Below are 14722 nucleotides of genomic sequence, written 5' to 3'. Positions count from 1 at the left end.
TTCTCAATTTTTATAAAGCGGCTTTACTACTGAGTTCTTTAATCGTTCAGGAAACTGACCATTCCTAAAAGAAAAATTACAAATATGGGTAAGTACAGGCTAACATGTGCAGCACAGTACATGTTGCCAAAATTACAGTAAATTCATGCAATTTTTACACTCTTGGATCGTATTGGAAATTAAAAAGTCTATCGTACTCTGCGATACGTACGAGAGAAGTTACACTGACCTGTTTACGTACGAGAGAATCTACACTGACCAGTTTCATTACAAGTTGATATGTGGACTAAATTTTGCACCGCGAACACCCCAAAATCACCTACAAATTTAATTATGATTACTTCCGCCTGTACTATATGCGCGCAATAAAAGAAATGTTACTTCTTATCCTCCTGCTGTTTCAGTTTTAATGACCTGTACTGCATAATTTTTGTAGCTGCTGAATTATTCAATTAAAACCGTACAGATGTCGAAGACATCTTTGGCGTTCTCTTGGAACTAGACTTGAATGTAGTCAAAATAATAACACGAAAATTTTGTAAAAAGGCGATGAATTTTAAATTAATTCCCCTCTCGATTTCTGAAACGTGAATAATACTGTATATCCACTCTTCTCCATCGCTTCCTCTCTCTCTCTCTCTCTCTCTCTCTCTCTCTCTCCTATTCTCAACCACTATGACACATCCCACCACTACGCTTCATCCCCCTCCAACTTCTAGATCCACTGTCACTTCCTGCAATAGGTTGTTACGTGTGCAACAGTAAGAATGCAGTGAAAATGTATTCACATCTGTTGGACGAATGTTATGAAAACAAACACTCCAAACCGACGTTTCACGTAAGTCACATGAAACGACAATCTGTAACGCAACCATCTGTGTGTGTCGTGTTTATAATTATGTATTATTTATATGTTAGGACAGTTAATCGGTAAAAAAAAAACACACCACATGTCATAAAGAAAGCGTGTAAACCGCCTGAGGATGAATCACAACGATTTGAAACCGGTAACGGTAGCCTTTGAATAAAGGAACTGAAAGTAAATTCGGGGCTGGTTGCTGTCCTATCACCATCAACATTTGTCTTCAAACAACAGCCCTCGTCTCCATCATGTCATCATATGACAAAATTTTACTAAATATACTGCCTACATTAAGCTCTTTCCTTCCTCTTCTGAAGTACTGTTCTGTGATATGGGATCCTTATCAATTACGACCGAATGAGGACAACGAAGAAGTGCAAAGAAGGGCTGATCGTTTTGTATTACCCCGAAATCAGTGTGGAATATTGTGTATTGTTCTTAATCTTGTTCTCTTGCGTTGTATCAGTCCTTACATTGCATTTACTAGGAAACTGTTGCGACAGTAGAGGTGGCTAATTAATTTATCTTTTCCGTACTGATAGCAGCAGAGATCATTATTTTCAATTATTCTTTTAAGAATTTCTTCATTTCTGAACTTCACTGGCTCCGAGATCTTTTCCGTCCTCCTCGTGCATTACATTGCCATGATCCATAGTTGGCTCTTAAGAAATCTCTCTTTGGTTTCCACATTTAGATTCCTCGACGTAAACAGCACCTTTTCCTTGTAGTAGACTTCCTTTGACTGTGTTATGATCTTTATGTTGACTGAACATATGCCGCCTGAAGTGATTTCACTTTGTAATTGTTATTGTGTAATTTTTACTCTCTAGAAAAGATAGAAGGCATGCTGGAGAGAAGCAGACGGTAGGGAGCTGTCTGTTCTGTCCGCAGACTTGAAACCAAGGGTTACACTCAGCTATTCTCTTCTTTCCAAGACGCGGGAGCCAACAACCCTGTGACTCGTTTCTCGCGCCTTCTATTGGTGTCCACAGACACGTGTGGCTGATTGATTCAGCATAGTGCTTGTATGATGAGGGTTTAAGCAACACAGCACCCGAAACGTGGTGTGATTTTGATGATACGGTTCTTCAGGCTCGTCGGCACTGCAGAAATTACTGCTGCTAGTTTGGCTGAAAAAATTGCAAAGAAAAGAAAAAAAATGTACATCATATATTACTACTGCCTCTTCTTCCCTGATTACCGCCCTTCCAGTTTTCCTTCCGGCGGCCGTGTTATGGAGCTCTGAAGACAAAGTCTAGTCTGCTTAACCTGTCTAAAAGATCCACCTAACTTATCTGTACGTCTCAAAATTGTTGAACAGAATCATCTGGCCCATACACCATGTCTATTGTACTTTCTTGGGTAATTTCCTTTTCAGTGGATGGTTCTACCTTAATTCATCAAGAGGGAAATCTAAGTTAATGAATCGTTTTAGGTGAATTTTAGTAAATTCTTCTGTTACACCTTTCTGTTCTCTTGTCGGATTAAAGGAATACATCGAGGCAATTTAGAGGCGGGCTGCTAAATTTATTACCGGTAGATTTGATGAACATGCAAGTATTACGGAGATGCTTCGTGTACTCAAATGGGACTCCCTGAAGGGAAGGCGACGTTCTTTTCGAGGAACACTAATTAATCTGTCCTTACTCTCATTGAATTATTCTTCACATATTCTTCGAAAATGTTATTATTATGTAAATTAAATGTTGCTATTATTATTTCAGAGAAATTGTCTACATGTAGAGTAATATTGCTACAATTCATAAAACAATGAAAACAATCTAGCAACGCTATGTAAATTCTAAGCCACACACGATTGATGTCTTACGGACACATTAAAACACAACCAAATTCACGTTGATAATTATTCGTGAAAGTAGATATGCTTTTAGCTGTCTCTTTGCATTTCAACGTGCTAGGTGAAATATAGCTCTTTGTAACGAAAGTCGTGCTGCTTTACACTTAAAACAGGCCAGGGCCTAATTCCATACAATACCTTATAATGAGTGGCAAATTCGTCATTACACTACCTGGTGCAGGTTCCAGCTTTGCCAGAAGAAAAATTATTAACTAGTCTTCGCTGATAGTAACGCACCTGTAAAACAATAAGGCAAATTTTAAATGTCTTCGCTCCGCTGCTGAAAATGCTAAATTCTGAAAACTGGTATTATTTGACATAAGTTAACAAAGTCTGTAAATAAAATTCAACTCAAACTTAACTTAGTATCTATTTGACATCAACTCATTAAATTGCATTACATTACGGACATGGAAAAGCGGCATACGTAATAACGCTTCGGAAACATTACAGAGAAGAGAGGTGGCGGGGGTAGGGGGGGGGGGGTGGAGGCGGGGGACGAGAGATCCTCTACATATATAAATCGTTTGAAGACCGCAGATGAACACTTATGAGTGCAATGATATCGTTTATTTTTTAATACACCATTACCGTCTTTGTTTTTTAAACTATTGATCTTGGTAATTGTTCGCATAAAACACTGTCTTTAAGCATTTCATGGTCACAGACCATTTTTATAGTTTTTGTACGACTCACTTCACTTGCAAAAAATATTGTTATTATTATGTATTGGAATGACGACGCTATAACTGTAGAGGAAATTTAGAGAACCAGTATTTGAAGCTGACTGCAGAACGAATCTGCTACCGCCAGCGTACATTGCGTGTAAGCACCACCAAGATAAATCACTATTCATACGGAGGCACATAGAAAGCCGTTTTTCCCTCTCTCTGATGGCGAATGGGACATAAAGGACAATGGATAATAGGGCTACAAGGCACAGTCAGCACGCACCGTACCGTGACTGCGGTATACCATTAATTGTAACGCGTACTGTGGTATGTTGGCCACGACATGTCATAACTGCCGTCATTTTAATGTTATACTTGTCTTCCAGGATCTTCTTCAACCTTACTAACGTTATTTTTTTCATTTTTCCTTCGTGGCCCTCACTAACAGTTGTTGTTGTTGTTGTGGTCTTCAGTCCTGAGACTGGTTTGATGCAGCTCTCCATGCTATTCTATCCTGTGCAAGCTCCTTCATCTCCCAGTACCTACTGCAACCTACATCCTTCTGAATCTGCTTAGTGTATTGATCTCTTGGTCTCCCTCTACGATTTTTACCCTCCACGCTGCCCTCCAATACTAAATTGGTGATCCCTTGATGCCTCAAAACATGTCCTACCAACCGATCCTTTCTTCTAGTCAAGTTGTGCCACAAACTTCTCTTCTCCCCAATCCTATTCAATACCTCCTCATTAGTTACGTGATCTACCCACCTTATCTTCAGCATTCTTCTGTAGCACCACATTTCGAAAGCTTCTATTCTCTTCTTGTCCAAACTGGTTATCGTCCATGTTTCACTTCCATACATGGCTACACTCCATACAAATACTTTCAGAAACGACTTCCAGACACTTAAATCTATACTCGATGTTAACAAATTTCTCTTCTTCAGAAACGATTTCCTTGCCATTGCCAGTCTACATTTTATATCCTCTCTACTTCGACCATCATCAGTTATTTTACTCCCGAAATAGCAAAACTCCTTTACTACTTTAAGTGTCTCATTTCCTAATCTAACCCATCCGCATCACCCGATTTAATTTGACTACATTCCATTATCCTTATTTTGCTTTTGTTCATGTTCATCTTATATCCTCCTTTCAAGACACTGTCCATTCCGTTCAACTGCTCTTCCAAGTCCTTTGCTGCCTCTGACAGAATTACAATGTCATCGGCAAACCTCAAAGTTTTTACTTCTTCTCCATGAATTTTAATACCTACTCCGAATTTTTCTTTTGTTTCCTTTACTGCTTGCTCAATATACAGATTGAATAACATCGGGGATAGGCTACAACCCTGTCTCACTCCTTTCCCAACCACTGCTTCCCTTTCATGCCCCTCGACTCTTATAACTGCCATCTGGTTTCTGTACAAATTGTAAATAGCCTTTCGCTCCCTGTGTTTTACCCCTGCCACCTTCAGAATTTGAAAGAGAGTATTCCAGTTAACGTTGTCAAAAGCTTTCTCTAAGTCTACAAATGCTAGAAACGTAGGTTTGCCTTTTCTTAATCTTTCTTCTAAGATAAGTCGTAAGGTTAGTATTGCCTCACGTGTTCCAACATTTCTACGGAATCCAAACTGATCCTCCCAGAGGTCTGCTTCTACCAGTTTTTCCATTCGTCTGTAAAGAATTCGCGTTAGTATTTTGCAGCTGTGACTTATTAAACTGATAGTTCTGTAATTTTCACATCTGTCAACACCTAGATTCTTTGGGATTGGAATTATTATATTCTTTTTGAAGTCTGTGGGTATTTCGCCTGTCTCATACATCTTGCTCACCACATGGTTGCCAAAAAGCCTTATCATTTGATTTTCATTCCATTAATTTTATCCCATCTGTATCCTCATTGCATTCCTCAATGCCTTTGTCGATATTCGGGTTGAACAACTCTGGTTACAAGTACTGTCGAAGACTTTTCTGTATGTAAGCGCCTTTTACTTCACCATTTGCGTATAAGATATTGTGGTGTCACCGCCAGACACCACACTGCTAGGTGGTAGCTTAAATCGGCCGCGGTCCATGTAGTACATGTCGGACCCGCGTGTCGCCACTGTGATCGCAGACCTAGCGCCACCACCAAGGCAGGTCTCGTGATACGAGAGTGGACTCGGCCCCAGTTGTACGAGAACCAAGCTACCGCCCAGTTGTACGCGAACCTAGCTATCGCCCAGTTGTACGAAGCCTTTCTCTCTCATTAGCCGAGAGACAGAATAGCCATCAGCTAAGTTAATGGCTACGAACTAGCAAGGAGCCATTTGTATCAGTGCCTATAGCTTACGTGTAATCAAGAGAGATGTATTCCAAGGAATTATTAAAAGTTAAGTAAAAAGCATCTACATACTTTTCTTCTTATTCATTCATAAGTTTTTATGTTCCAGACTTCACGCCCGTATGCTTATTGCCGTGCGTGCACTATCGGCTACAGCTTTAGTCTAGCATTCCTTTTCAGCAATCCACATCACGGTGTCGGTCCAGCTACCGACACTACAATTATTGGCGACGAAGATGGGATAAGTGACCTTTTTCTGCTTGCTTACATTTATTTCTGATTGCTTACATTTCATTGTGTCATGGCTTCGCCACATTCTCCAGATGTACTGTCCGAATTTTATCGCTTGCAGAATCAGCAGACGCAGGCGTTACTGGATGCCCTTGGACAGCTCGTCCAGGGTCAACGTACCATTCAAACCGATGCGGCCGCCGCCGCTTCTTCGCTACCGCTGCCACTAAACGCTGTTGCACCTCCCTTTCGACCATACGTGGCAGCCGATGAGACCTGGCAAGAGTGGTCCCGCCAGTTTGCCTTCCACCTCGCTGCCTACAGAATTCAAGGTAATGAGCGGCAGCCGTTTTTGCTTTCTTGTGTCGGTGTGTCCACATACCGTGTGATAGTGAAATTGTTTCCCCGACGCGACGTAGCAACTCTGTCCTACGAGGAAACTTTGTCTGCATTAGATGCCTATTTCAAAGAAACAGTTAATGTGGTTGCAAAACGGTATACGTTCTTTCGTACAAAACGTACGGCCGGTCAAACTAATAGGGAGTGGGTAGCAACATTGCAAGGACTTACTAGGGACTGTGCCTTTGAATGTGACTGTGGTCTTTCTTATTCAGATACAATGGTGCGTGATGCAATTGCACAGAACGTTTCTGATGTTCGCATACGGGAGCAAATTTTGAAACTAGTTAATCCCTCCCTTCAACAAGTGATAGACATATTGGATAGACAGGACACCCTTGACTGTGCTCAGGAATCTTTTGCAACTTCGCCAGCCGTGTGTTACATTAACCAGCCCGCTGGACGCGCTGCGCGGCCCGGTAACCGGGCCTCGCGCACGGACGCACAGCGACCGCCGCGTGCTAAGCCAGGTGTGCCGCGCCAGCCCACAAATGTAGTGAAATCATGCCCGCGGTGTGCTACTAGACATTCGCGTGAACATTGCCCGTCACGCCAAGCTATTTGCTTTTTCTGCAATAAGAAAGGACATGTTCAAAGTGTTTGCCAGAAAAAGCTCAGATCAGACAATCACAATCATTCCAGGCCCTTTGCTTCGCGCCGGAATCGAACCAAGGACACTCAGGCTCGTGGACCTTCGCCTATGGACATTCATGTCGTTAATTCCACTTCGTCCAGTGACACTTTCTCTAACAGTAACTGTGTTCGTCCCACAAAAACTGTGCGTCGACGTCGCCGGAAATCACGTCAATTAGCAAGTGATTCTGTACCAGTGTCTGTTCCAATTGCACAAAACAGTCGCTCTTGTCAGCAGGACAATAAACTTTTTGTGGACTTAGACTTTGACGGCCAAGTGATACCATTCCAGCTCGATACCGGAGCTGCAGTTTCATTGCTCAATCACGACACGTACAAACAACTGGGCGCACCTCCGTTGCGTGCCGCAAATGTTAAGCTAACTACATATTCCGGACAGACAGAAGAAGATCATCTTGCGAACTTACGAACATTATTTCAGGTCTTGCGGCAAAATGGTCTTCGCTTGAGGAAGGACAAATGTGTGTTTTTTGCTCGTGACTTACCATACCTGGGACATGTCATTAATGCCCAAGGCATACATCCGAGTCCAGAGCACCTCCGTGCCATACAAAACTTGCCGTCCCCTAAAAATCTGAAACAGCTACAGAGTGTGTTGGGTAAAATTAATTATTACCATAAATATGTGCGCAATGCCTCTTCCATTTCAGCTCCGCTTCATCGCTTACGCCGTAAAGGTGTTCCGTTCGTCTGGACGCCGGAATGTGAACGCGCCTTTCGCCAGTTGAAATCGGCGTTGCTTTCTAATACTTGCCTTACGCCATTCGATCCCCAGAAACCCCTTTTGTTGATGGTAGATGCATCGGATTTCGGGATCGGTGCTGTACTTGCGCACAAAGTTGGCTCCCATGATCGCCCTATTGCCTTTGCGTCCAAATTGCTCTCGTCTGCGCAAAGAAATTATTCACAGATAGAGAAAGAAGCTTTGGCTCTCGTGTTTGGTGTTACTAAGTTCCATGATTTCTTGCATGGTCGTCACTTTACCATCATCACAGACCACAAACCTTTGACGTCGCTTTTTCATCCGAACAAGCCTGTACCTCCACGTACAGCGCAGAAATTCATTCGCTGGTCTATTTTCCTCTCGCAGTACCGCTACGATATCTTGTATCGGTCCACTGCTAAGCACGGAAACGCCGATGCGTTGTCCCGTTTGCCTGTTGCTGAGGATAAAGCATTCGATTCTTCCGAACTTGCTTGCATGTTCATTGATTCGGAAACCGATGAAGTGGTCGAATCGTTTCCGATTGATTTTCGTCGTGTCGCTACAGCCACAGCTGCTGACCCTGTCCTTGCTACTGTTTTACGTTTTGTTGCTACGCAATGGCCTTTGTCAAAGTCTCGGATCGAGGATCCGTTGGTTCGCCGATTTTTTGCTCACAAGGAGAGACTTTTTGTTCGACGTGGTGTTTTGTTGTTGCGTTCTGATAATGATCAGTCCAGAGTCGTGGTCCCACGTTCGTTACAGTCCTCTGTTTTACGGCTTCTTCATCAAGGACATTGGGGTATAGTGCGTACGAAACAACTTGCTCGTCAGCACTGTACTTGGTTCGGAATCGATGCTGCGATTACGAATATGTGTTCTTCGTGCCCGGCGTGTGCCGAACAACAGTCCGCACCGCCGCGGAAAGTCTTTGCGTGGCCAAAAGCCACTTCCCCTTGGCAACGCTTGCACATTGATTTTGCTGGTCCATTCTGGAATGCTCGATGGTTGGTTCTGGTCGACGCCTTCAGTAATTTTCCTTTTGTTGTCCGGATGTCTTCCACGACGTCCTCCGCCACCATCCAAGCGTTGTCTGCTATCTTTTGCATTGAAGGTCTTCCGCAGACTATTGTTTCCGACAATGGCCCACAATTCATGTCCGCAGAATTCCAGTCTTTCTGCCAGGCCAATGGTATTCAACATCTGACATCCGCGCCGTTTTCGCCTCAGTCCAACGGTGCCGCTGAACGATTGGTCCGGACTTTCAAGTCACAGATGTTGAAATTGAAAGAGTCGCATTCTCGGGAGGACGCATTGTTGCTCTTTTTGTCTTCGTATCGCTCTCAGCCCCGAGATGGTCGCTCGCCGGCTGAGTTGCTCCACGGTCGTCCTCATCGCACCTTGATGTCTTTGCTGCATCCGCCGCATCAGGTTCCTGCGCAGCGGCAGACTCCTGCTTTTGCTCCAGGCGACGTTGTATTATATCGCAACTATCGAGGTTCACGGCGTTGGCTCGCAGGGCGCATTCTTCGCTGCCTCGGCCGCGCGATGTATTTGGTTTTGGGGGCCTCTGGTGAGGTGCGTCGGCATCTCAATCAGCTGCGCCTCTGTCGTCGCTCGGGTTCTGCCGCTCCCCGTCTGCTTTCAGCGACGGTGCCGTCCGGTCAGCGCCCTGGGGACCCATCTACTGGCTCGCCTCATCCCCAGGTGTTACCGACGATGCCTTCCATTTTGCCCCATGGCGACGCGCCGCCGCCGCCGCAGCAGCAGCAGCCGCCGCCGCCGCCGCTTGTTCTCCCGCCGGCGCCGCCCGCGTTCGACGCTTCGTTGCAGCCGCCAGGCGCCTTCCAGGGTCCCGCGCCGCCGGTCGCTTCCCGTGACCAGCTGTCCTCCGCCATGGAACTCCAGCCCGCTCCGGACCACATGACGTCATCGCGCGTCGGCTACCCCGACGCAATGGAGATTGATCCTTCGGTCACTCCTGTCTCTTTACGGGCGCATACACCGCATGTTGACGTGCACCCTGGACTAGTTTTGCAGGCGTTTCCTAGCTCCCCTCGGACCGGATGGCCGGGTGCGGGTGGCACAGCCTCGCCTGTTGTTAGGCTCCCCACCTCATCGCATACGTCAACATGTGGTCCTCCCCACGGCGGGCGGAAGCCTTATCTCACGACCGTTCGCCGATTTGCGGGGGAGGAATGTGGTGTCACCGCCAGACACCACACTGCTAGGTGGTAGCTTAAATCGGCCGCGGTCCATGTAGTACATGTCGGACCCGCGTGTCGCCACTGTGATCGCAGACCTAGCGCCACCACCAAGGCAGGTCTCGTGATACGAGAGTGGACTCGGCCCCAGTTGTACGAGAACCAAGCTACCGCCCAGTTGTACGCGAACCTAGCTATCGCCCAGTTGTACGAAGCCTTTCTCTCTCATTAGCCGAGAGACAGAATAGCCATCAGCTAAGTTAATGGCTACGAACTAGCAAGGAGCCATTTGTATCAGTGCCTATAGCTTACGTGTAATCAAGAGAGATGTATTCCAAGGAATTATTAAAAGTTAAGTAAAAAGCATCTACATACTTTTCTTCTTATTCATTCATAAGTTTTTATGTTCCAGACTTCACGCCCGTATGCTTATTGCCGTGCGTGCACTATCGGCTACAGCTTTAGTCTAGCATTCCTTTTCAGCAATCCACATCACGGTGTCGGTCCAGCTACCGACACTACAGATATAGTTTTGTTTCTTATGCAATTCATATAGTGTGTATTGAACCAGGGACGTAGAAACAACGGAGAGGCTTCGTCCCGTCGTAGCCCTCAGTGGTTCACAACCCCACAACAGGCCACTGCAGTCCACCCACCCTACCGCCGCCCCACACCGAACCCAGGGTTATTGTGCGGTTCGGTCCGCAGTGGATTCCCCCTCCACCCCCGAACCCCCTCCCCCCCACCCCCAGGCAATGTCTCATACCAGACGAGTGTAACATCAAATGCTTGAGTGGTAGAGTAATGATGGTGTACACGTATGTGGGGACAGTGTTTGCGTAACAATCGCCGACATAGTGTAGTAATAAGAGGAACCAGCCCGCATCCGCCGAAGTAGATGGAAAACCGCCTTATAAACCATCCACAGGGTGGCTGGCACGACGGACCTCGACACTAATCCGCCGGGCGGATTCGTGCTGTGGACCGGCATGCCTTCCCTCTCGGGAAGCAGCGCACGGCTAGGCGGGCGGGCATTCATATAGCAAAAGTCTGTCTCCGAAATATAGACCACTACTAGACATCATCACTAACATCTTCGAGTCTTTTTTTAGAGCAACGGATTCAATTAAGAAAAGTTTTTTTATGCTCAGAATTTTGCCCATAACCTGTCACAAAATACAGACAGCTTACGCTCTGCCTCCGTTCAGTCTGAAACTGGTCTTGTTTTTTTTTCTTTGGTTTTGATGCGTATTCGATAATACATTAATCTTGTCTACACGTTCAACTCAGGTTGCGACGATCTTCTTATCGTGGAGTTGACAAATGCCACATTGGCCTATTCAATCAAGCGCGCAGATGCCATGGTTTCGATAGCAGTTCTTACGTGCATAAATAACGAAGAAATCTGTCTCAACATATACATGGAATTTATAAACGTGCTTCACTCAAGGTCACAGGTAAACGAAAATGTTCTTTTCCTAGTTTTGTGTAAGACAGTGCAGTACAGTTGATTCAAGTATTGCAAGTTTTGGTGTTAGTTCAACGGAGAGGCAGTTTGTGTGTGTGTGTGTGTGTGTGTGTGTGTGTGTGTGACTAAGTTGATCCTGGTACACGTTTGAAATGTTTTTTTTTTTTTTTTTCGCAGAGATACACAGTTATGGTCAACTAACTACTTGCAGGCTGTAGGAAAAAAGACGCAACAACGGCGTCAGGAAGGTAATAACTATCCTGCTTGAATGATTTTTCAGGCTGACTGATGCTCCGCTTTTCTTTGTCTGCGAAGAATTTAAAAAGGTAGGCTACAGCGAGCATGGCCCGCTCACTGCAATAACGCGGTTCGCACTTGGAGTACGCCAAAGATGACAAGTGGTAACGCTGTTATTCAGGCATTACGTGCTGCTCCGAGGACTTGCAGTAACATGGAGAGGCTTCTGCTGTACCGATTGTTGTGTGACCGTTCTGTTGCATGTGAGCGTCACGTGTCCCATTGTATTAGTACTGACAGGGACGTGTGTCTGGTGTGTGTGGCAGGCTACGGGAATACGACGCCGCAGACGACGGCGGGCAAGGCGGTGGTGATCCTGTACGGCTTCCTGGGCTGCTCGGGCGGCATCCTCTTCTTCAACCTGTTCCTGGAGCGCATCATCACCCTGCTCGCGTGCGGGCTGCGCGCGCTCCACCTGCGCCGTCTGCGCAGGCGCGTCGCCGCCGGCCGGCTCGCCCAGCGCAGGATCTCGGGCGCCACCATGGCCGCCACCAGGTATACACCACTAGCTAACACTCGCACTGTGCGCAGCTCGGGGTCCAGTGGCTAGCGTTGCTGCCTCTGGATCGCGGGGTCACGGGCTCGATTCCCGGCCGGGTTGGGATTTTCGCTGCCCGGACACTGGGTCTTTACATATTCCTCATCATTTCATCATCATCATCATCATCATCATCATTCGTGACAGTGGCTAGATGAAACTGCGAAAAAAATACATTGTGCAAAGATTGGGACTTTGTACCGGCGCACATGACCGCGCAGTTGAGCGCCCCACAAACCAAACGTAATTCGTCACCTGCACTTGCACGGGGTGGTCCATTGATCGTCACTGGGCCTAATATCTCACGAAATAAACGTCAAACGAAAAAACTACAAAGAACGAAACTTGTCTAGCTTCAACGGAGAAACCAGATGGCGCTATGGTTGGCCGCTAGATATAGGTCAAACGGATATCAACTGCCTTTTCTTAAATAGGAATCCCCATTCTTTATCACATATTCGTGTAGTACATAAAGAAATATGAATGTTTTAGATGGACCACTTTTTTCGCTATGTGATAGATGCCGCTGTAATAGTCAGAAACATATGGCTCACACGTTTAGACGAACAGTTGGTAACAGGTAGGTGTTTTAAATCAAAATACACAACGTAGTTACGTTTGAACATTCTATTTCGGTTGTTCCAATGTGATACATGTGCCTTCGAGAACTTATCATTTCTGAGAACGCATGCTGTTACACCGTGATTAACTGTAAATACCACATTAATGGCTGGCTCTGAGCACTATGCGACTTAACTTCTGAGGTCATCAGTCGCCTAGAACTTAGAACTAATTAAACCTAACTAACCTAAGGACATCACACACATCCACGCCCGAGGCACGATTCGAACCTGCGACCGTAGCGGTCACGCGGTTCCAGACTGAAGCGCCTTTAACCGCACGGCCACACCGGCCGGCCCACACTAATGCAATAAATACTCAAAGTCATGTCCGTCAACCTCAATGCATTTGGAAATACGTTTAACGACATTCCTCACAACGGCGAGTAGTTCGCCTTCCGTAGTGTTCGCACACGCATTGACAATTCGCTGACGCATGTTGTCAGGCGTTGTTGGTGGATCACGATAGCAAATATCCTTCAACTTTCGCCACAGAAACAAATGCGGGGACGTCAGATCCGGTGAACGTGCGGGCCATGCTTTGGTGGTTCGACGACCAATCCATGTCATGAAATATTATGCTATTCAATACCGCATCAACCGCAAGCGAGCTATGTGCCGGACATCCAGCATGTTGGAAGTACATCGCCACTCTGTTATTCAGTGAACCATCTTATAGTAACATTGGTAGAACATTACGTAGGAAATCAGCATACATTGCACCATTTAGATTGCCATCGATAAAATGGGGGTCAATTATCCTTCCTCCCATAATGCCGCACCATACATTAACCTGCCAATATCGCTAATGTTCCACTTGACCCACCCATCGTAGATTTTCCGTTGCCCAATAGTGCGTATTATACCGGTTTACGTTACCGCTGATGGGGAATGACGCTTCGTCGCTAACTAGAACGCGTGCAAAAAAATCTGTCGTCGTCCCGTAATTTCTATTGTGCCCATTGACAGAACTGTACGCGACGTTCAAAGTCGTCGCCATGCAGTTCCTGGTGCATAGAAATATAGTACGGTTGCAATCGATGTTGATGTAGCATTCTCAACACCGACGTTTTTGAGATTCCCGATCCTCGCGCAGATTGTCTGTTACTGATGTGCGGATTAGTCGCGACAGCAGCTAAAGCACCAACTTGCGCATCATCATTTGTTGCAGGCCGTGGTTGACGTTTCACATGTGGCTGAACACTTCCTGTTTCCCTAAATAACGTAACTATCCGGAGAACGGTCCGGACACTTGGATGATGTCGTCCAGGATGCCGAGCAGCATATATAGCAAACGTCCGTTGGGCATTTTGATCACAATAGCCATACATCAACACGATGTCGACCTTTTCCCTTTTTTTTGTTTTCTTTATTGTAATTTTAATCACCTCATATAAGGCGGGCTGTCAGCAACATATTACGCTGCTCTTCAGCCTTGAGTGGTACAATAATATGACATATAGGTGGCACAGATAACACAATAAAACGTCGGGCTAAAATGTAGATACGAAAGACAATAAACAGGAAGCCATTTATGCTGGACGAGAAAAACACTTACACTTATTGACACGGCGCACATAACGCGGATGACTGCGACGGCACACGTGAACAGTGGCGTGATGGCGAAAGAACACTAAACGCAAAACGAAGGCGCACACACGAGACACTGATGGCGATGATCTCCGGCGCGCGAAAGTCCACTGAGCGTGTACGAGTCCGGGGACCTGCCAAGACAGGAGGAGGGGGGTGGGAGAGGGAGAGGGGAGAGCATAGATGCCACGGGCAGGGGAGATAGGGGAAAGGGAGGAAGGGGGAGGGGAAGCCCGGGGAAAGAGGGGTGGAGGAAGGGGGATGGGGGGAAACAGAGAGAGAAGGGAGGGAGGGTGACTAAAG

At 46.1% G+C, this 14722-nt stretch overlaps 1 protein-coding gene across 1 annotated transcript in view; it reads left to right on the top strand.

The window, feature by feature from the left end:
• Nucleotides 1-14722, top strand: part of LOC124803147 (potassium channel subfamily K member 13-like) — a 486082-nt gene that overhangs the window by 358883 nt on the left and 112477 nt on the right. Inside the window, exon 2 of the mRNA XM_047264327.1 lies at nt 11938-12166. Within this exon, the coding sequence (XP_047120283.1) occupies nt 11938-12166 (229 nt within the window). The remainder of the gene's footprint in view (nt 1-11937; nt 12167-14722) is intronic.

The sequence above is a fragment of the Schistocerca piceifrons genome, chromosome 6, assembly GCF_021461385.2.
Source record: "Schistocerca piceifrons isolate TAMUIC-IGC-003096 chromosome 6, iqSchPice1.1, whole genome shotgun sequence".
In the NCBI taxonomy this organism is placed as follows: Eukaryota; Metazoa; Arthropoda; class Insecta; order Orthoptera; family Acrididae; genus Schistocerca; species Schistocerca piceifrons.
Note: the sequence above shows the minus strand (reverse complement) of the source record. Positions and strands in the feature narration are given on the sequence as shown.